The sequence below is a fragment of the Dermacentor albipictus genome, chromosome 2 (genome assembly GCF_038994185.2).
Source record: "Dermacentor albipictus isolate Rhodes 1998 colony chromosome 2, USDA_Dalb.pri_finalv2, whole genome shotgun sequence".
Lineage (NCBI taxonomy): Eukaryota > Metazoa > Arthropoda > Arachnida > Ixodida > Ixodidae > Dermacentor > Dermacentor albipictus.
The window spans coordinates 74,955,063-74,977,456 of record NC_091822.1 but is presented as its reverse complement, the minus strand read 5'-3'; the positions used below and the strand labels follow the sequence as shown (position 1 = coordinate 74,977,456).

General features: G+C 44.4%; 1 protein-coding gene across 2 annotated transcripts in view; it reads right to left on the bottom strand.

Annotated features, from left to right (window-relative positions):
• Nucleotides 1-779: 779 nt before the first annotated feature.
• Nucleotides 780-22,394, bottom strand: part of mRpL47 (mitochondrial ribosomal protein L47) — a 54,427-nt gene continuing 32,812 nt past the window's right edge. For both annotated transcript variants that reach the window (XM_065445799.2, XM_065445800.2), the window contains 2 exons: nucleotides 11,621-11,751; nucleotides 780-1,265 (listed from right to left, as the gene is read on the bottom strand). In XM_065445799.2, coding sequence (XP_065301871.1) covers nucleotides 974-1,265; nucleotides 11,621-11,751 — 423 coding nt within the window. In that variant the 3' untranslated portion in view covers nucleotides 780-973. The remainder of the gene's footprint in view (nucleotides 1,266-11,620; nucleotides 11,752-22,394) is intronic.

The window sequence follows — 22,394 nt, the reverse complement described above, 5'->3', positions numbered from 1 at the left end:
AAGAACGATTGAGGAATATGGAAGAAAGTAAACGGGCTGGGAGAGTGTTGAGATATCTGTACAGGAAAAACATTGATTCACAGTGGAGGAAAAGAACTAGGAAGTTTACCAGCAAGTATCCGGCCTGTAGGGTGGGCAACACATCATTAGAGAACGTCAAGCGGCAAGTCAGAGAGGCCGAAATAATCTCATGGGTGGCGGCAATGGAAAAGAAACCTGCCAAGAGTAACTACTTAGGAGGAAAAAACGAAATCAGGAAAGAAAAAATTTATGATAACTCAATGGGAAGCTCATTGCTTTTTGAAGCGAGATCAGGATGCCTTGGAACACGCACCTATAAAGCGCGATATAAGAAGGAAGAAGCATGTGCTTGCTGCGGTAAAGCTAGGGAAACTATGGAGCATGTTTTATTAGAGTGTGAAGACCCAGCAGTCAGCTAGCAGTCAGTACCAGCAGTCAATTTAGGCATCACTGGCCTCCTTGAAGCCCTTGGGTTCAGCGAGAGCAGTGGAAAAGTAAACATGTTCGCAATAGGGATCAGTAAGAGGTGATTGAAGGATTGGTGGAAAAAAAGTAGGGTAACGACACAAAACAGACGTACAAAAGCACAGTTCGCAGGAAATTTGGTTATGGGAGTCCATAGTGTGTTTTTTTTTCTTTTTTTTATTGTTTAACCTAGGCAGGACATTAGGCAGTATAATAGCAAGAGCTTGGTGGCACAGCCCACCGCCCCATTCCAAAGGGGATGCTCATAACATCCATCCATCCATCCAGTGCCACTATAAGAAGAAGCAGTGATTCTACAGCGATTGCCACTGTACATTATGGCATAAGCAGGCGAAAGGGATGACAGCTATGTAAAAGTTCTATATACAGCTGATTTAAGCTCCTCAACGTCTGCTTTATTTGGTTTAGTGATTTCCTAAAATGCCGACTGTTGATGACACCTCACATGTGCTGAGCGGGACACAATTCATTCAGCCTGCTGCTCGTAGGCAACGTAGATCTTCTCCTTCACGATCCGCTCCAGCTTGTCTATGTCCATATCCGGGTACTGCTCACGCAGCAATGCGCGATCCACAGTGGGGAAACGCTTGATGATCTGCATTATTCGATTCCGGGCCATGCGGTGGTGGAACTCCTTGCGCTTCTGCATCTTCTCGCGGTACAGTCGGAGAAACTCGTCCAGGTCCTTGTCTCGCCAAAGCAGGAAGTAGCCCTTGGGGTTGCTCTTGCGCGGGATCACGTGCTCCTTCAGGGCAAAGCTGCGCGACAGAGTAACCGGGAAGACTGGTTAGCGACCGCAGACTACAACCCCATATTAGCGCCATTGTCTTATTGGCGGTGCGATGAAATGGTGTGCCAGCATAACAAACTAGCTGCGAACACCATCTCCGAAGTGAAACATGCAATAGTTGCAGTCCAATGTGTTTTACAAATAGTAGGCAATGCTGCGAAGGTCAGAGACTTCTCTTAAACCCTTATTGATGAGTGTTGTGTACAGGCAACATACCAGAAAATAATTTTTTTTTTTTCCTGTGAAGTTTCAGTATTGAGTATGAAGTTTCTGGCTAAATGCCTTTGGCCAACACTGAATGACAGGCAGCAAGCATCATCTGTTGGTTTCAAGCAAACAAAATGAATAAGAAATTTGGCATGCGACCCACTTTCTTTGAAAGCGCTGTCAGAGGAGACAGAATGGCAGATGTCTAGCTGCAGTGCTGTCAAACACATGATGTAAAGCAAATTAAATTTGCACCTATGGTTCAAACAAGATGAGAGCTGCCGGTACTAATTCCAAATGAAGCCTTAGGTGGCTTTGGGTGAAGGCCACTTCCAATTTCAAGGCTGGGGCTTTCCCTCCTATTGATGAAAGAATTCCTGTAAAATTTTTTCCTTTTCATTGATTATGCTTATTTTTTATGTGTTTTGCACATTTCAATAGAAAAAAAAGAATTTTTTTTCTGGGTATTTCTATGTCTAGTCCTTAAACGGTTAATTACTACTCACATTCACAACCAATACCATGCGAATGCATCACATGTGAAAGAAGGATGTAGGTATGCACCACATACTTCAATGTAACATTAATGGCGCGTACACACCAAGAAACTTTCTATCACTCAAGGAGCCATACAATAGTCAGTGACAAAACAGATGCGCTCGCACGAAATCTATCATTGCACACAACAAAGTGCTTGTTGCCGCCCACCAACTCTGACGAGATGTGCTAGAGTTCGCAAGGACACACCTTGGAGGTTTGTAGTGAATTCATGGTTAGTGCAGGAGTATTTCATATGTGTCTACCAACAAGAAGATGAAACACAATGCACATACAACAAACGTAGATACTATATAGGTGGGCAGACACGATAACGAGCTTCCATAAAAATCATGAACTGCACTAGCATCTCACTTGGCTCTGTGCTGCTTTACCATCACTAACACTAGCACTGTAGTTACAACGACGGCATGCTAGCCAACGACAATGCATCGGCCACGCTTGCAGCTACAGAGGCTACAGCGCATGCATGACTGCATTAGAGGTTAGATACCGCTTGACTTTGGTCGTGCTCACCAGCAGTATAACATCATACCTAGAATACACAGCACAGGATAAACTGCACTCTTATTCACAGACCAATTAACTTTACAGCAAGATGGAATGATAACCATACTATTCTCACACGCAACATTACAGAGACGACAAAGAAAGCTGCATATAATCAGGATGAAAGCCTGATTTGCCTTGTATACAAACTGCAAGCACACACGCACACTCAACGCACAGCTTTTTTACTGCACACAACTTCCATATACTACACTGTACACTTGTCCTGCAGACACTTCTTCACATGAACAACAGCACAAATGCACAAGACATCAGCAAATACACTTGTAAACAATGACACTGGCCATGCCTGCACTATTTGCATAAGGGTTAACCGGTTGTTTACAACCGCGAGCAGCTTCAGCCCCTATGCCCTCTGTTCTCTCGTAATCCCAAATTCTGATTGGCTTATGGCAAGTGGTGCTTTTTTTCCAACGACTAAAATTGATCTCGGACTGATCGGCGCAACAATGGATTTTTCCAGTAACGTGACGCCACGCAACCTCATGCCACATAGATTTTTCGGACACAGACATTGTTGTTGAATGGAAATTTTCCAGAGTAACCAGAGCTTAAGTGTCATATATTTATGTCACAAAAATGCCATAAATATTACATGGAAGGCATCGCAACTCTGAACCTATTTACCACCCGACAAGTGGGGTGACACATTTTTGTGACCAGCAGCCATAGCACATCCCTTGCAATCACGACCAAAACATAGCATGTTGCCCACAAAAGCACAAAGCTGTACAAAGCATGCATGATTCAAGCCAACCTTACGTCCACGAATTGTTGTTGCAACACATGTAGTTATTCTTTAAAAAGTATTGCAGATTTTTTAAAACTACCACACTGCAAAATACGCAGGGTGAGACTTCTATGACTACACTACATACATAGCTTTCGCAGCATTACCTGCTAACTAGCACAAGAAGTACAAGTTAATCCACATTTTTATGAAGTATTCAAATCTCTATTCCGACTTATTTTGCCGAGAAAAAAAAAAGAAAGTTTGGCCATTAGCGAAGGAATGGCAGAGTGTCCCGTTTAGAATTTCACATAAGAATTGCAATGTCAGTATACATTAGCATGAGACCACTGATTTTGAGACGTCAACAAACAATTTTTCAGACGAGCTCGATGATTTGGACGCTTTTGCGGCACCTCCATGTGCCCTATAAAGCCAATGTATAAAGACATAGCTATCCGACTTCCCAGACTTTCTGGCATCACCGCAGGTCCACAACAGCATTAATCGGAGCAACCACCACCACTACTTTGATTCTCTTCAAACCTCAAACCCACGCTCTCGCATGCCGATCTGCTGGGAGCTGTAGACAGTCGTAGCCATTTGTGTTTGGTCACATGGTGTATGTTGCATTGTCGTGTGGTCGTTTTGTGCTGTATAGGAGGCTCCCTATGAACTCCAAGTGCGATAAGATCCTATCGATAAGATCCTGTGAGTCGTAGGCTGTAGATGCGAAGGAAAGCGTGAGGGTGAGCCAAGAAGGATGGTTGCTTGGTACACGGCATCTTCTCGCTCACCCAGTAGTGGGCACGCAAAGGGAAGGAGGGGGGAGGCAGGAAGGGGGGCAGGTGAGAACGTGCCTCCTGTTCTAGCCTGCCCGTTGCTACACATGGCGCGGCTGCGTGTGTCTTCATGTGCCCTATCTTGTAAGTAATCGGCGGCAGATGCAAAGGCTAGGCGAGCTGAAAAGGCTGGTGGCTTCGTGTACACTGTGTTCTTGTGTGCCTTGTGTTGGAGGTGGCACAATGTGGCTTCAGAGAGAAGCGAGACGCAGCACGGAGCGTTTGCTCAATCCTGCTCCCACTCTTCATCAGGCCGGCATTGTGACAGCGGGTGTTCGCAGTCATTGAGTGAGATCTGTTCGCGTTTGCCTGTGCATGGGTGACACCGTGCTTGTTAATTTAATTAGCAAGTGAATGTTTATTGTGCCTTATACAGTTGATAGACTCAATACAAGTGTCGTACAGACTCGTGTAAAGGTCACACTTGGGTGAGGGCCACACTCCCAACTTGCCAGTCCAAAATGTGAAAAAAAAAAAATTCCGACAGAGAAGAAATCGCATTCGGTGCACCAATGCCGCCCGCTTGCATGGGCAAATTTTTTTTCACTGAATGCTTTTGTATGCCACTGCTGCATGGCAAGAGCTGGGGGTGAGTACAAGATCGGGAGTGAGTACAAGTTGGTGGCTGCGCCAGCACCATTTCAAAAGGTTCAGTCCCGTGGAAGGACCGCACCTTGTCAAAACTAAAAAAAGAAAGTCTATAGGGTACAACCCTTACTTCATGTAGTTGTATAATACCTTGCAATCACTATTGACTAGTTTTGACTTAAAAGCAAAACTGCGACTTTTTAAATTTATTTTGATATTTATTTAGTTAGCTTATTTTTTATGGCTTTTTTACCCCAAGTCATTTCAGCGATGCACTGGTGGCAGAGTTAAGGTGGTGTGATATTTTGTCCTTGATCTTTTCCATCCAAGAAATGCCTATGAAATGACCTGTTTACTGCATGCATGCGTTTTTTTTTTTCCTTTCTTTCTTTTCCTTCTTTCTTTTAGTGCACAATTTTTCCGTTTTTGAAGTCCCTAGAGGAGCCCGAAAAAGTGGACGATCACTTATACGTGTTCGATCATCTTTGTTCAGACAGAGTTCTAAAATGTCGGCTAGGCTGAGCAATTTATTTTTGCAATATAATCCTTGTTTGCCAGTTAGCTACTAAATAGCCCAAGGAAAGAATTCCCCACTCTCCTCATTTCACGAGTGACTAATGTGGAAACATAAACCCCGTCTTTCTTATTTGTCTTTTTTGTATTTCCAAGACGTTGCGCTTAATAAAAGTGACGCTTCTCGTGTACAATCAATATGTTTCACCAACCCAGCTCATCATTCCTCCATTGTGTCCTTTCAACGAATACTGAAAAAAAAATTTTGTATTTCACTTTTCTCGCTTTATTATAAGCATGATGCCATGTATTAACTGAACATGCAACAAATCATTAATTATGCGGTCTATTAATGCAACCAGTTCAGACCGTGTGTCAAATGCAGTATGTCTCCCTGCTATAGAGTTTGTTCGAAGGGCTCTTTTATACATGATGAAAATTGGAGGTGGCGGTCACATCGTACAGCCTATGTAACGAACACAAATATATAACAAATTATCAGATATAACAAACTAAATCTAAAATGCTTCTTGCCTATATCACCATGTAATGAATTACCCTTATAACAAATATCAGACTTAACGTAGGCATTTTCATATCTGATGTGACTTCCATTTTAACACAGTTCAATAGCGTCACAAACCACTGATGCACGCATCAGTCAGCCTAGTGTAGTTAGTTACTACAAGCATAGAATTTCTCACTATATTACCTAGAGGGAAATCTGGCGCTGCTGCGCTGTGGCATGCATGGGAATGCCGGTATATTGTGACTTCGGATTGGCATCGTCCTCGGAGGGCCAGGACACATTGAAGACGGGCCTGGCAAGCACCGTTCCGTCTTTCACAATGATTCATTTTCTACTATAACAGCACGTAAAAAGCTGTTTTAGCTTTATTATTACACAAAAACATGTTTTGTTTAATTATGAGAACTTGTTATAGCACGTACAGTTATATGAAACGTAAAAAGTATCAGCATCTGCTAAAGTTGGAGGACAGACCACAAGATTCGCAATTGCTTTGGAACAGTTTGCCATCTGTTCTTGCTTTTGTTCGCTTGGTTATGCATTTTGGGAGAGTAAACTTCACTGGAAGATGTAATATGCATGAATGAAAACCTTTTATGAGGATTTTACTTTAGAAACAGGTTATTTATGTAGCCATATCCAGGTTTTAGACGAAGCCTTTTACAACAACAGCTGACACAAGCCTCGCAGACACATATAGGGAGCGGCAGGTATTTGAGAACACACATTTCGTGATCCCCATCCTCTAGGTAAATAATACCTGCAAATACTTTATTGCTGCAGGTAACCATGGCAGAACTTCAGCTAACTCAGCAAATGAAGAGGCATGCAGTTATCATGTCCTTGGCTGCAGGACACCGTATCAGAGATCGCAACATTCTTGAAGGTTGCCCGATCATTTGTGTTCAAAGTTCGGAAAGAACCGGAGGCTGCCAAGGGTGATGTGGATGCCGTTTCACAAAGGAAACGACAGTGTCAGCATTCTGACACTGTTAGGACACCAGAATTCATTAGTCGCATCCAAGGCATCATTGATGAAGACCCTGGCAAGTCAATAAGAGCCCTCACCAAGGAGGTAAAGGTTGACGAGGCTACTGTCAGACGTGTGGTTCATGAGGACCTTCACTATAAGTCTTATGCCATGTGGAGAGGACAGTTCTTGTGTGAGAAAACCAAGAAGAACTGCTAGACCGGAGCTAAGCGTCTCCTGACCAAACTGAAACACCAAGAGGAGCCTGGAATGTTGTGGTTTTTCTCTGATGAAAAAAACTTCATCCAGAACCAGAAGCTGAACCACAAAAATGATCGGTGGCTGTGCAATGGCCCCGAGGATGTTCCAACTCTCACGCGCATAAAATTTCCAGCATCAGTGACGGTCCTGGGTGTCAGCAGTGAAGGAGAAGCGATGCCTCCATATTTTCTTTTTTTCCCCAAGGTACCAGAGTTAACGCTGTTGCTTACACTGAGGTATTGAACACGGTTGTGAAGCCCTGGATTGCTGCTGTAGCACGTGAGAGGCCGTATGTTTTCTAGCAAGACTCAGCACCATCCCACACAGCCCATACCACGCAAGAATGGATGGCGGAAAACCTCCACAACCACGTTACTCCTAACATGTGGCCTCCCAACTCCCCAGAGCTCAACCCAATGGACTACCATGTATGGGGCATAGTTGAGAGGGAGCCAAATAGGCACCCATACAACACCCTTGAGGCTCTCAGGAAAGCTATACGCCACGTACAAAACACCAACGATGAAGCCTGTCGCCAAGGCTGCAAAGCGTAGGCAGGCTTGGGTGGGGACTGCTCCCATCAGTGCCTATGCACGTGCTGTCATGTTTCCGTTCTTGATTGTAATTTAACACTTCTGTAAGCCTTCAGCGGTGTCTTGAAATAACTGTTGCGTAGTTGGGTGCTTCAACACGTACAAAAACCTTGCCAAGCGCACACTTAGTTTCCGGTGCTGCTTCACGAGCAAGAGCGACGGCGGCGGTGGATCGCGGCTGTTCAATGGAGAAGATAAGCAATCGCGCTTTGTGTACTGCAGTTTTAGAGTGATTACTACACATTTCTTTTTTTTCCTTGTTTGATGTCGCCGCACCTTTGGATTTGGATGAACTCGGATTATTAGATTATGGGGTTCTACGTGCCAAAACCACGCACCTAAATTTAAGTACACGGGTGTTTTTGCATTTTGCCCCCATCGAAATGCGGCCACCATGGCCGGGATTTGATCCCGCGACCTCCATGCTTAGCAGCCCAACACCATAACCACTAAGCAACCATGGTGGGTCGGTTAAACTTCGTCGCCTCGTCTACAGTCCAGAAGATACAATAAACATTAGGTTGCTGTTACTGATGAGACGCGAAAAAAAATTTCGAAAAGCTAAGCCGGAGAATGTGGAGCAAAGCTGTGAAGCACTCATTATGTTTAGACACTTTGAACAAAGAGCTTCGTTTTAAAAAGCAGGTGACAGTGCCTTCTTAAAAGCTTCATGGAATCACCTATGCATTGCACAGAATCGGCTGTTGCTCTACCTATCGATGGCACTGAAATTCGACCAGCGGCGTATAACATTCGATCCACGCTCGTCTCAGCTATCTGCATGTTGTCTGCACAACCTGGCATCTGTGAGCATTAAAGGCTTGTGGCAGGGCATTCAACCTCATTTTGAATGCCTCTTAATATCACTTCGCAGTAGTGGCAAACGCCTGAACTTCGAAGCCCCGATGTCTGCAACTAGTATATACTCACTTTACCCCAGCTGTGTCATGCTTTGTGGTCAATTCCTTCATGTTTCATGTCAATTCCTTCATGTTTCTTTCTTTTTTTCTTGCTTTCTTTTCTTGTTAGTGGTGCTAGCAAGTGCTTCTTCTCTTTTTCTTCTTATGCATGAAATGGGTCAATATATGTTCACGTTGCTCCTCTGTAGTTGTCCCTGCTTTGAAAATTGATTTCAATTTAGCATGTGGTTTACAAGAAATATTTAATACCATGCTTTGTATTTGGTTTCAAACTACTAATATTGTGTCAACAGACTCTTTTAACTAATAAAAGAGCGCTGCATTGACTGTTCAGACTCGGGGCCCTACAATAGGCAATAGAACATATGGTTTAATTCTGCATTTGGGTGCAAGGGTGATACCAGTAAAAATGGTGGCGACACTAGAAAATAAGATAAAATATAAGAGCAATACGCTCTTGACTGACCAGAGAGGGAAATTTTCAGCTATGGCATCTTCTGATATCTCTCTCCCATGCTCCCATGAAATCATCGAAACGCTCTACTTGTTTAACGACAGAACATGTAAAATCGATGCTGTGCAGACAGTGTTAAGATGAAAGCATAAAAACAATCAACCCTTAATTATTGCCAAGGTCCTATATATGTGCTATTTTTCTCAAGCTCATCATGCTGGTTTCGATGCTTTAAGATCGCTGGCCTCTCACGGGGCCGCACCTGTACGAACCATTCCCAGGTGCGACGGTGCTCCTTCAACTATAAAAATACACAGCATGTAAAACAAGCAAGTGTGTGCATAAAGAACTTTGGTTCACGGGCCAACAAATGAAGCCATTAGTGGCTGGGATGTTATAATGAAAGCGGCTCCACTTCATAAGCAAGCTTGTTGATGCTCTTCTAAGGCAAACACTTGGCGCACAAGGAGGCAATGCCGTCCCAGATCGCCGTGAAGTCGGACATGTGTCCACTATTGTACAGCGCAATTTCCTTGCACACACTGACACCGCAGAAGTAACTATCTGGGACACACACAAGTGGCAAATCGTACGCCCACACTTCAGTCATGCCTGCAGTGGAAGCAGGCGTCTCCGGCGCGAGGCCCACCTGTGGCACCAATGGATGCCGCTACGCGGCTTTCAGTGGCGCCCCTATAGGTGCTGCGCATGGCACATTGTTGAAGCGTAATCCTTTCCTGTCGTTAACTTTGAATGCTCAGTGCCCTTCTCACCATCTCTCCCCCCATTATACCACCATCTATAAGTTTCGGCAAGACGATCGCAATTCAACTTCAACCACTGCACTGACCCTTGCATGAGTGGTGTCACACACGACCTCCGTCCCCTAATACATTCTACGCTCATTACAACAGACCTGCGTAAACAGACTCTGGCATATAACGGACCATATTTTGTCTTTAGTTTCTTCTACCTATTTTATTAATGCAACAAAGTTTGCTTTTAACAGACCGCGCTAGAACGGACGAAATTATCAGAAATTTTTTTCAAAAGCATATTTGTAAAGCATACTTTGGCCGTGTCGACACTGACAACTGACTTGCGAGGGTCAGCGTATGATCACAGCTCAATATCGTGCGCACGAAGGGGGAAGGCGGGACGAAAAAGTCGTCTTTCATGTGCAAGGCACGGGGGGGGGGGGGGTCTACTCCAGCAGCAGCTGCTTACGGCACGGCTGCAGTTATCTTGAAAGCGATCTGCAATGTGGACAAAGTGCACGCCCGCGCGGGCGCCATGAAAGCAATCTGCGATGTGAACAAAGCATTGGGCTGTTGTCAGACATCGTGACTAAAGTTTCGGAAGTGAGGCGTTTCGGATATTGCGGACTTCAGACAAAAATGGACAAACGCCAGTTGTGCACTTTGTGGTGTGTCTTGTTCTGCCTACCACACTCCAAGAAAAGTCTGCACTCTTTGGGGCTTACCTTGACCTCAAACAATAATCGGTTTCTCTCTTGCAAGCCCTTCCTTTCCTTAGCCCTGCACACCAGGTGCTTTCAGGTCACAAACGGCATGCACATTGTCAGATTGACATAGCATTATTGACAGAAAAGTAAAGAATGTAGAGTTTTCAAGAAAGGAAACGCAAGCAAAACAGGTAACGATAACTGTTCGAGGACAAGATGCACCCTAAACTTTTTTCAAAGTGCATATGGTAAGTCTTGTTTGCCAGTAAGCGGTGTTCTGTTATTTACTTGCATATCGAATACCAACCACCCCCCTCTACAAGCCTTATTCCAAATGTTTAGAGGAACGCTTCCTATAACACACCCCCTGCCAAGATGTCACACTCCAGTTGGCGCATGTTTCGAATTTGTTGCATAAAACAATGGTACGAGCCATGATTCCTTGCACACTCAAGGAATTGAGGCCTCATGCCATAATTACGGAGTTTCCAACTATCTATTTAGGCAGAAAAAGGCCAGCCAAATTTTGTGCCAGTGCTCCTTAAAGAGTGTGGCAATCTCAGCCTCGACAAGACAATGCAGCACATATTACCAGTGTCTTGCTTTTTTATATGTCATGCAGGCACCAGTTCCACACAAGTTCTTAGCAATCCCTGCTGCCTTAGAATTGTGCTTCACAAAGGCTTGTCGTTTAATTACAAAATATACAACACTGTGACTGCTGTTTATTTGCTTCGGGGAGGATGTGTATAGCTGCCACGTCAGGCATCTATGCATTTTTTTTTTGTTTACATGGGATCTGGCAGCTGGAAAACATATCATATGGTCACAGTTTGGTGACATACTGAACGTTGCTGCCGAAAAATTGTGTTCCGGGAGCATATTAACCAGTATAAAATGAGTAACTCAATCAGGTAATTTTTTGTGTTCTCTATTGCGAACGTTGGCACCGGGAAAACATATGTAACAGGAACGTATCAATGAGGTGCTACTGTATTAGACGTCAACTAATTCCCCATCCATGTAAGCAGTAGTCAGTGCCATGCAACAGCAGGCATCGAGAAAAACAAAACCACAAATGCCAGTCCCTGCTCAGAATAAAGATAAATGGCCAGTGGCTCACTTGCAAACGAAGCCATAAATGTTCTCCTTGGGAGTCCACGGCTGTTCCCCCGACTCGCCCGTCTCAAGCAGGTAGTACGCCTCGTTGCGCTCGCGCACCACCTCCTCCAAGTTGTTCATGCTCTCCTTCACCTGCAATACATAAAAAAAAAGAACCCTGACTGAATTGTGGTGAAAGCACGTTGTCTACCAAGTTGACATTTCCAAATTCCCTTAGTTTTCCAGGTTTTCCCTGAGTGCCTTTGCAAAAATTCCCCGAGTGATGAAGAACTATGTTTTATGTCAAGATGGGCTGAAACCATATCGCCCGATGCTGTCACTCTCTAGTAAGTGTATAAAAACATTTAAAAAAAAACGACTTAATCCAATTTGAATACCAAGGAGTCGCGTTTATGTTATTCAAAAAGAGAACACAAGGGGGGAGGGGTTAGTAAAATGCGCAGTGAATAAAATGTCTGAAAAAAATTCCAAATGGAGTGAGACATTCTCAAATATGAATAAAAAGGAGATGCATACAGAAGCAAATATTTTCGAATATGAACTATTTCTATCAAATGATAGCAAGCTCAGTGGTATGAGGCCCGAACTTTGTCACAATTGAGACTCTCTCTCAACAGCTTGTAAGTCAACCTCAACTGTCCTGACATATATGTCAGGACAGTTGAGGTATACTCTCAGCCCGCGCATGACGCCTCAGTGTTGTGTTTCACTGCTTTAAAGAGCTTATTCTGGTTTGGATGAGGGACACCTGTATCTCGGCATCAGCCAACACTTTGTTTTTTGAGCTCAAGCTCCTTCAAAACGGCGGCAGCACGCCTCCTTCCCCGTTTATTCCTCAATGCGTAGGTCCTTTCTGTTTTTATCCTCCTTTCGCCACTCGTTCACCCCACAGACCATTTGAAGCATCTTCTTGGTCAGATGCGCAGTCCACGTCTGATTTTTTCAAACTCCCTAGAGACCGCGAAAACGGTAGAAAAATCAGCCAGTTGGAAAAAATAAATGCATGTCATTTACTGCCCTAGGGGCTCAAACCGCCACAGGCACATTCAAAAACGCTCTGAAGGCCTGTCAGTACACGCATTAGGCATATCGGTGCTCATACTGTGACAGGCGATACCGGGTGCACGCACGTATCATTAAGAAATACATTCTGTGTCCCATGGCAACAGCCCTTCCCCAGCTTGTTAAGCATCACTGCAATACTTTTGGGTATGCTTCAGCAAACAACATTTCTGCACATAGGTGAAGCTGACTTTCGAGAACCAACATTATGCAATGCACCGTGCTTTCCAAGCTTCTAAGCCAATCATGAGGACCACAAAGGCAGAGCTCGTGCCAATGCTGACAGCAGCGAATTCTTTCGATAAAAAACATGGCACCCAATGGCAAGAAGCTTCATAGCGAACGCCGAAGCAGCTAGGCCTAGCGTTGCCACAGTGGTGGCTACGGTTGTCAGCGGATCTGAGAGCCAAAGTGCCGTTTTGAGGCGGAGAGGTAATCAAAATGGCAGTGGTGGTGGCTTTGATTAATGCCGTTTCAGACCTGCGGTCACGGCAAAACATCCGGAAAATCTGATGGCGAAGAGTTCTTGGTCTGAAATTTCGGACATTTCAACTCTGTGGGGTACGTGGTGGTGCCGCAAAGCCCTCCATCCAAATTATCAGGACTCCGAAAAGTTGGTTGTTGACTGCACACTGGCAACTCCTCCAGCTGTTGAAAGGGTGTCAAAGACAATTCATTACGATTACTGTCTGTACTCGAGCCAGCATTACCGCGACTTTCAACCCTTTCAATAAAATTACAGCTAATTTTCCCTGATAGAGGCACAAATTTCCTAAGTTTTCCCTGAGTTTTTACAGACTACTAAATATCCCTGAGACTTCCTGGTTTTCCCGGTTTGTAGACACCCTGTGAAAGACAACGACAGGAGACGTGGCACGACACAGGAAAATAAGAGACACGCTTGAGGGCTGGTGAAAGAGAAGGAAGAAGCGGAATACGAGTGAGCGGGAAGCTGCAGGCATGGATTGAACCACCCAAGCAGGTTCGAACAATGAGTCCCGAGAGGGCTACTCAGGATGTAGCGCTGGGCAGCCTCGTGACGGGCCATCAAGGCAAGGTCCTGTCCTGCCATGCCCTGTGCCTGGCCAGTTCCAGTGCTCTCAGGGTTCCTGTGCTCTCAGAGTTCCCGCTCTAACAGGGATACTGAGCCACTACCCCAGCGACTTATCGCCGTGTTACTGTCACTACCTATGCGACCCAAGCCATCTCCGCCACATACATAGAGCCAGCGACAAGTACAACCACATGTGAGCAAACTCAGTTGGACCGTATGTCGCGACGCTCGGACTTCGCACGTTAGTGGGTGAGGTATGGGAACTGTGCAGAGTGCTGCGTCATCGTATCCCGTGCCGCATTAGAAGACAGCCTTAATTCGTGCTAAGCTTGAAGCTTTGTATCAGCGCAGTGTTGCTAATTATATGTCCACCGGTGCAACTTGTCCGACTATCATCTTCGAGTCCTTCCTCATCGCACCTCTCGTCAACAAACGTGACAGTCCACATTATTACCCTACATGCCTACATGCATACATTCCTCGCGCATTCCCATCATTTCTTGTTTTTCAACCATTATTGCACAAAAGTGATCTGGATTCCATAACAATTCTGCACCTCTGCAGAGCGAATGCAGTCGAACATGGTTATAACGAACAAGCTAACATTCTAAAAACAGTTCAATCTATCACGCAATTGTATGTACCTAAACTCGCCTATAATGAACTTAAGGGGGGAAGTGGGTCTTAAAAATTTTTTTCTTATTTATGGGTGAATCTTTAATAAACTCCACTGTCAGGGGTAATTTTTCGTGCTGATTTCAGATCTGTAATTAGATTTTTGATAGCTGTAGCAGTTCAAGAAATATTGAGGTCTGAAGTCAAATTAATTTCAAACTCGTTACGGGGCTTTCTGATGATTCCGTCTTGCTAAACCAAAAACTAAATGCATGACACCATTGCTAAAGACCTACTGCAGGGGGTGATGCTATTTTTATTCATTTGGAAGAATTTTGCGGACAAGAAAACAATCTTGCATTTATTATGAACATTTTTTTCTAATTAGCACCGAGTACTATACCTGAATGTAATTTTCATGACGGTGCAAGAGTAATAAAAATAGCATCACCCCCCAGATCATTTCAATATGAATAAAATGATGCCACCCTTGTCATTTTTGGCCAAAGACAACCCAGAAAAAACACCCGTAAGGCGGAGTACAGTGTGCAAAAACATCGAACTGAAATAAACGCATTTGAAGTTTCAAACAAATGTAGCTTTTGTTGAAGTGAATCTACAGCAATACAAATGGCACCATTTTGAAGCTCTATGTTTTGTAAGAATGGCCATACTAAATGTGTGTCTGCACACTCTCAAAATAATAGCACACTGGCCACTGAACTAGCACAAGAAACTTTATTAGGCACCATGCTCTACAAAGAGCATGGTGCCTGGGTTTCAAACCGAAGTGTAGAACTCTGTGTGGGCATGAATATAGTTCCAGTGTTGTACATGCAGGATGTCTGATTGATAGCAGGCTCCATTACAATCAGTGAGGCATTTTTTCATTTGGTATAATTGACCATGTTACTGAATGAAGGCTCTGAGTGTAAGTAGCCTTCCAAGTCATCTTCACCTGACAGTGGCTGTGGAACTTAGGATCAGAGAGCCAGTGATAGATATGCAGCTGCTAGGTGCTTTCCAGAATTTTACTTTTGTATGATGCCTCGATCACTTCTGCAGCCAGGTGCGTGCCAGCCCAAGGGGCCTAGTGAACAGAGCTCATGATGAGGTTCTCTTTATGAAGGGGTGGTATGATAGATATTGTTAAGAGCTATTGTGACAATATGATAATAGAGTGAACGCACAATGTGCTTGCTTGCGAGTCCGAAGTGCCGATGTGCGAAATGCACAGCCGCAGATACAAGGAGCCGACGCACGATGTGCTTATTCGGGCAGTCCGAGGTGCCGACGCGCGAAATGCCTAGTCGCGGGCTCGAGGAGTCGACCGTCGACGCGCTTATTCGGGTAGTTCGAGGTGCCGACGCGCGAAATGCCTAGTCGCGGGCTCGAGGAGTCGACCGTCGACGCGCTTATTCGGGTAGTTCGAGGTGCCGACGCACGAAATGCCTAGTCGCGGGCTCGAGGAGTCGACACTCGATGCGCTTATTCGCGCAGTCGGAGGCACCGATGCACAAAATGATTAGGTGACGGTCCGAGAGGTCCGCGCGCGATGTGCATGATTGCCGAGTCGGAGACTCCCTACGCGCGAAATGTTTAGCCGCGTTTCCGAGGATTGCATGCGCGATACGAATCTGTCACGAATTCGAAACACCGAGTGCTGAAAGGCTTAGCCGCATGTCCGAGGATTCCGCGCGTGAATGTCGGTTGCGAAGACCGCGTCGCCGATGCTCGGAATGCTTAGCCGCGAGTCTGAAACGTCCACAAGTGCAGGGATCGGCCACGCTACTGCGATGTCCGCGTAGCGCCCGTTTTGACATGTCGAGATTACGGCGAGTGGAGGCATCAAACTCGCGAGGTGCAAAGAGCCGAGCAGACGACGCGAGCGCCGGACCAATGGCGAACCGCGCTGGATCAATGGCGAACCGCGCTGGAGTCACGTGGCAGGCGCGGCCAATCGCAGACTCCGGCACGACCTTCAATCATTTGCTTTTTGTGTGCTTGTTTCTTTATGGAGGAGATTGGTGAATCGGCAAATTTGAAGACTGAGAAATGCGCTTTCCAACAAGACCAAGATGGCGGCGCTCGGTCACGCCGTTCCGGAGATATCGTGGCGTGAAAAACGCTGTTCTTTCTTGATTTCCACGAGATTTTTCGCCACCTTGGGTGATAAACCGAATTTCTTAGAGCCCTTCTAAGTGGTTTACAGTGATGATATTTGGGTATCAGATAGAAAAGGGGTTATAGAAACTGAAAATGTGATTTTCAAAAAATCGATTTTTTGGCCAGTTTTCGCGATTTAAAACCCACATCCCCCCTTAAACTTTTGTGATGCGTGATTATACACAGATTTCGTATGTCGCACCGAGGAAAGAAGGAAAGAACCTATTCATTAGGGGTGTGTGAATGTTGAATACGGTATTATCGAATCAAGCTGAATAGAGAACACACAAATAATTCCATTGGCAAACTGAATATATACTATTCAGTTTCTCAAATATTCGATATATTCATTGCAGAGATGTACTGTACTCTCCAGTGCTATTTACTGCGTGCTTGGAAGAAGTATTCATGCTATTAAACTGGGAAGGCTTAGGAGTAAGGCTCAACAACGAATATCTCAGCGACCTTTGGTTTGCAGATGACACTGTCCTGTTCAGTAGCACTTGAGATGAGTCACAACAAATGACTGAGGACCTTAACAGGGAGAGTGTGTAAGAGTGTGGTTGAAGATTAGTATGCAGAAGACAAAGATATAATGAATAGCTGGGCAAAGGAACAATAATTCAGGATAGCCAGTCAGCCTCTAAGAGTCTGTGAAGGAGTACATTTACCTAGATTGATTACTCACAGGGAACCGTGATCGTGAGAAGGAAATTCACAGAAGAATAAAAATTAGTTAGAGCGCATACGGCAGACATTGTCAGCTCCTGACTGGAAGCTTACCATTGCCACTGAAAAGGAAGGTGTACAATAAGTGCATTTTACCAGTGCTGACATATGGGACAGAAACTTAACAGACTGACAAAGAAGCTCGAAAACAAGTTAAGGACTGAGCAAAGAGCAATGGAACGAAGAATGCTAGGCATAACATTAAGACACAGAAAGAGAGTGGTTTGGATCAGAGAACAAACGGGCATAGCCAATATTCTAATTGACATTAGAGAAAAAAATGGAGCTGGGTAGATCAAGTAATGCATAGGTTAGACAACTGGTGAACCATTAGGGTTACAGAATGGGTACCTAGAGAAGGAAAGCACAGTCAAGGATGGCAGAAGACTAGGTGGAGCAATAAAATTAGGAAATCTGCAGGTGCTAGTTGGAATTGGTTGGTTGGTAATTGGAGATCGCAGGGAGAGGTCTTCGTCCTGCAGTGGACATAAAATAGGCTGATGATGATGATGACGATCATTATGATGACGAAGTGCCACATATTACGTGCGCCGCAGAGCCCCTCATGCTCGACGCTGCCTAAGCGAGCATTTTACTTCGTTTTTGACCCAAAAACACCACAGAGTGCGCAGTGGATGGGCCACTCCGGTTGACGTGGTAGCGGACTTTGTCACTGTAAGCCCTCCTCAACATCAACCCTATGCTTGGATCACACACACAGCGCCCAAACGCTGCAATTCACAGAATGGCACCGCGTCGGCTGGGGTCTCCTCTGTTCGTACAAGGTACGTCCAAGTCGACAAGACCGATCGTAAAGATAACGCAACATGAACAGAGAAGATGCCAACATAAGCAGCGCGTATTTCATAAAATGTGAAGATTGGGCTCACTAGCCATTGATAGGTTGGGCTCACTAGCCATTGATAGGTATATCACAAACTCGCCATGACCTAGCATACTGTAGATTCTTTGGCAGGTGGTAAATCATACCAAACCTGACAATGAAATGGAGTGGATGGCGTCTGCTCTCCACTGTCCGTGTCGGTAACACGAGTCACATGATGCGCAGTCCTTTCATCTATCGGGTAGACTGGACGTACGATAGCCCACTTGCCGCAAATTTGGGAGAGCCCTTCTGCATTTTGGAGAAAAACTGGAAAGCAAATCTTTCTGTGCAATAAACGAAAGATTGCCACAAAACACGGGTCCACTATTAAACTGAAAACCTCACTAATATTAAGTTACAACAGAGCACCACTAATTCATTAGTTTCAGAGGAAAGAAAGCACTTGGTTCTATGTAACAGAAATTATACTGATAAAAAGATATTTTCGAGGCCTTCATATACTAGAACTTAGCTGTAATCAGTGCTGTCGTGCTAATCTGGTGTTCCCTTTTATAAGAGCAGACTGTGCTGTATGTCTTTATTTCTATTGACCTATGTTACTGATAGCTTGCTAGATTCTTGTTATGCAGTGCTAGGAGACTTCTGAGCATGCGAAGCACTGTATTTTCTCACCCAAAATTTGTAAGCATTAAACTTTGTGAAAGCACTTTTGAGGTTTGCTATTCAGCTTTATTTTTTTATTCAGTATCTTATTCAAAATCAACTAATTAGTATTCGCACACCTCTACTACTTATTAAAGATGTGGCTGTGGTAGTGGGCAATAATTTTTGCCTGTGCCTAGAACACTTTGTCAGCTTCACAAAGAATGACATTCTCAATGCGTGAGTTGTTGTACGCCTGCTCTAGGTCACTTGCCCCAAATGTCAGCACAGTGCCGGCACAGCATGTCCGCCGTAGAATGTGCGTCCTGAAGCATCGGGCACGGCAGCTCCTCACATTTGCTGGCTTGATGGCACTGGCAGTTGTGGCCATGTGTTCGATACATCCAACGTGCAGTTTGTTATGGGGAAGTCATTTTGCATAAGTACCAGCCAGCAAGTTTCACATTTTTTTTACACAGATCATAATTCACTTTATCCATGTTCATTACATTTAGGTTGCACTGTAATACATAAAACATACAGAAGTGATAGGTATGCAGATTTATTTTTTCGCTAACGTAGACACTCTTACTACAACTGAATTACATGCAGGTGAAAGGAACGGCATGGAGTGTAGCCCCCCCCCCAACTGAAGTTACCGCCAAATTTTAGTGCTACTACAGAGCTGTACCGTAGCAGTGCAATAAGTCACAATGTTCTAGAGCATTAAGAATCGGAGAACCTAAACGCTCTCTTCATTGGACATATTCAGGTACACAGAACAAGGTATGCACTCTGCGAGAAAAACTAATCTGCAATCGGTGGTCATAAATAGAAACCCTAACAACTTCCATAGCCGTTATTTACATAATTAATGGGGTTCTGGAACACTTCTTGGAGATGAGAATTGACTTTTAAGTAATCAGTGCCAAAACTATGGAAGCCAAAACTGAAGTTTTGCCAACAAAAACCTCTTAAATTTAGCTTGCGTGAGTGCAGTTACGAGCAGCTAAGTTTATTTATGTTTAGTGCCATTCACACTGTGCCACACAGACATACCGAATGGCATTAAAGCTTAATGCCATTAAAGGTGCAGTGCGTTTTCACAACTCATTCAGCCGTAGAATGCGCACTCTCTCTCTCAATGTTAATAGTTATGGCTGCGCTTGGAAGATACATTTCTGAAGTACACAGTAAGCTGAAATAGCTCTACGTAAAATAACACCTGCTTTAGTGCTCTTTCTTGAACTTCTGCTTGCTAAATATTTTATTTTTGGATAGCCTATTAGACTGTAAGACTGTAAAACAAATTTACTGCATTCACAGCAGCCAGAGGCGCGGACTACGGGGGGGGGGGGGGGGGAAGGCTCCGAGGCCACAGAACCCTCCGGAGTTTTCCGGAGGGGTTCAGCCTCCCCCAGGCAATGCCAAAGCCCCCTCCCACACACACACACATGTAATGTGCCATTACCAGAGCTTGAGCAAAACGTGAACAAGGTGAATGCAGGAGCCAACGTTTCGACAAGTGGGCTGGTCTTCTTCAAGGCGACATACTTTTGCCTCGCCACAGTATATATAGGCGAGTTCTTCCTTTACTCTCAATTCGGCACGGTAACACACCTTCCCTCATTGCCGCACTCTCCCGCCTCGCAACCTCTCCCCTTCAGAAGAACCCCACCTATATATACTGTGGCGAGAAAAGCGTACGTCACCTTGAAGAAGACAAGTCCACTTGTCAAAACGTTGGCTCCTGCTTTCACCTTGTTCTCGTTTTGCTCATCGTCTTGAATTTCCATCTCTCGCATTCCCTGTCATTACCAGAGCTTTGTCACCCACATCATTTGAGGTCACTTTTGACTTTCCTTGACCTTTTCATTTGAAATTTTAATGGGGCTCATAGCTTACTGCATCATTGTTGATGCAGATGTGCACGGCTTTTAATTTATATGATCGCTTTATTTCTGCAAATCCTGGCAATAGGAGGAAAAGCGCATTAGAAGCATCAGCATTGGCTGCCTCATCTGTATTTTCTCATTTTAACATTGTCTTAAATTTCCACTGTGAACACCATGCACACACACAATTCATTAAAATATACTCACAGGACAAAGTTTATTATGTTTTCAATAGAGATGGAGGTAGCCAAATAAACAATTTTTCTAAAGGTATGGATAGCCTATGCCGATGCCTATGCCTATGCCTATGTTGCTGTATGTTCACCACACCTTCAAATTGCTTCGCGTGCTTCTTTGACCATGGAAAAAAACCTATAGACTTCAGTGGCCCCTTCGGCAGTCTTTTATCAATGGTGTGTAAAATGCACGTTAATGTTGTGTGTCTCAGTATTGCTTCTCTTTCCAGTAAGAAATGCTAACGACTCATGAAAAAACTGAACATTTATAATAATTTACATCATTTATTAGGGATGGAAACATTGTCAGTTGCATGCAAAGGTCATAAATATATACAGGGTGTCCCAATTAACTAGTATGCACCAAGATATTAAAAAAAGAGTAACGCGTTACTTGAAGAAAACTTAGTGTGTATTGTTTACAGTACAGTGGAGTAGCTGCCAGTAATTTTTTAGTTACCGATATTTAATTAGGTAATTGTAATTAATTATCTGACTTCGGACGTACTATCCTAATTATCGAAGTGTCAATGAGGCATTTGAAGGCACAGCCAAGGGACATCTAACTGTGGTATTTTCAGCGACATACTAATTGCATACTAATTTTTTTTACCCGACTGATAAATAAACCCTGCGAAATATGGAGAATACCACGTCACTGTGCTCCCATCTGGATCAAAATGCAGCACCCTCAAACAAGCTCTCTCCGAGTGATCCAGAATGAAATAAAGGAAATAAAAACATTGTGATCGAACTGGTGCCTTACCTGCCGCACCCTGGCCGAAGTAAGGCACCGCATTTTGTGTTAGTTGGAAACAAGCTGTGATAGGTGCTGTCTTAGAGCAGATAAAGTGCACAAATTCCTTTTTTTTTTTTTTGCCACAAGATCTATTGCCACAAGAGTGAACCGACAACTTCAGTGCAAAGGTTTAAAGGTGCAGTTTGTTTTGTCTCATTCGCCATGTGTTTCTCTAATGAGCAGAAGGTAAACAGGATCCTTGCCTTGGGATCTACAAGTGGCAACAAGAGGAAGGTTGCAAATATATATATCAGTCATGAAAGCGCGGCGGTCGACCAAACGCATTGACTATCATCAGGAATTATTAAAACCTGAGACGAACCGGCAGCTTCAAGAAACAGCGGCGCAGGACTCCATCTTTGAGTCCTCGCCTACACACGGATCTTCAAGCATTTATGGCCTTAAACCCTCATGCTAGCATGCGAGACGTGGTCACCCAGGTACCAATTTCCAAGTAATCAGTTTGGAGGATTCTAAATGACGGCCTTTCACCCGTACCACCTTAACCAGCACCACTGCTTGGAAGATAGGGACCTGTAGAATCATCTAGATTTCTCAAATTTGGTCCTCACAAAAGCTAATAAGTAACTGGACATTTTGAGCAGCATCGTGTGCACAGATGAAGCTAACTTTTGCAGAAACGCCCAGGTGAATCTCCATAATGCACACTATTGGAGGGACTCCAATCTACACTGGCTAAAGTGCAATTGGCACCAGTACTAGTGGTCAC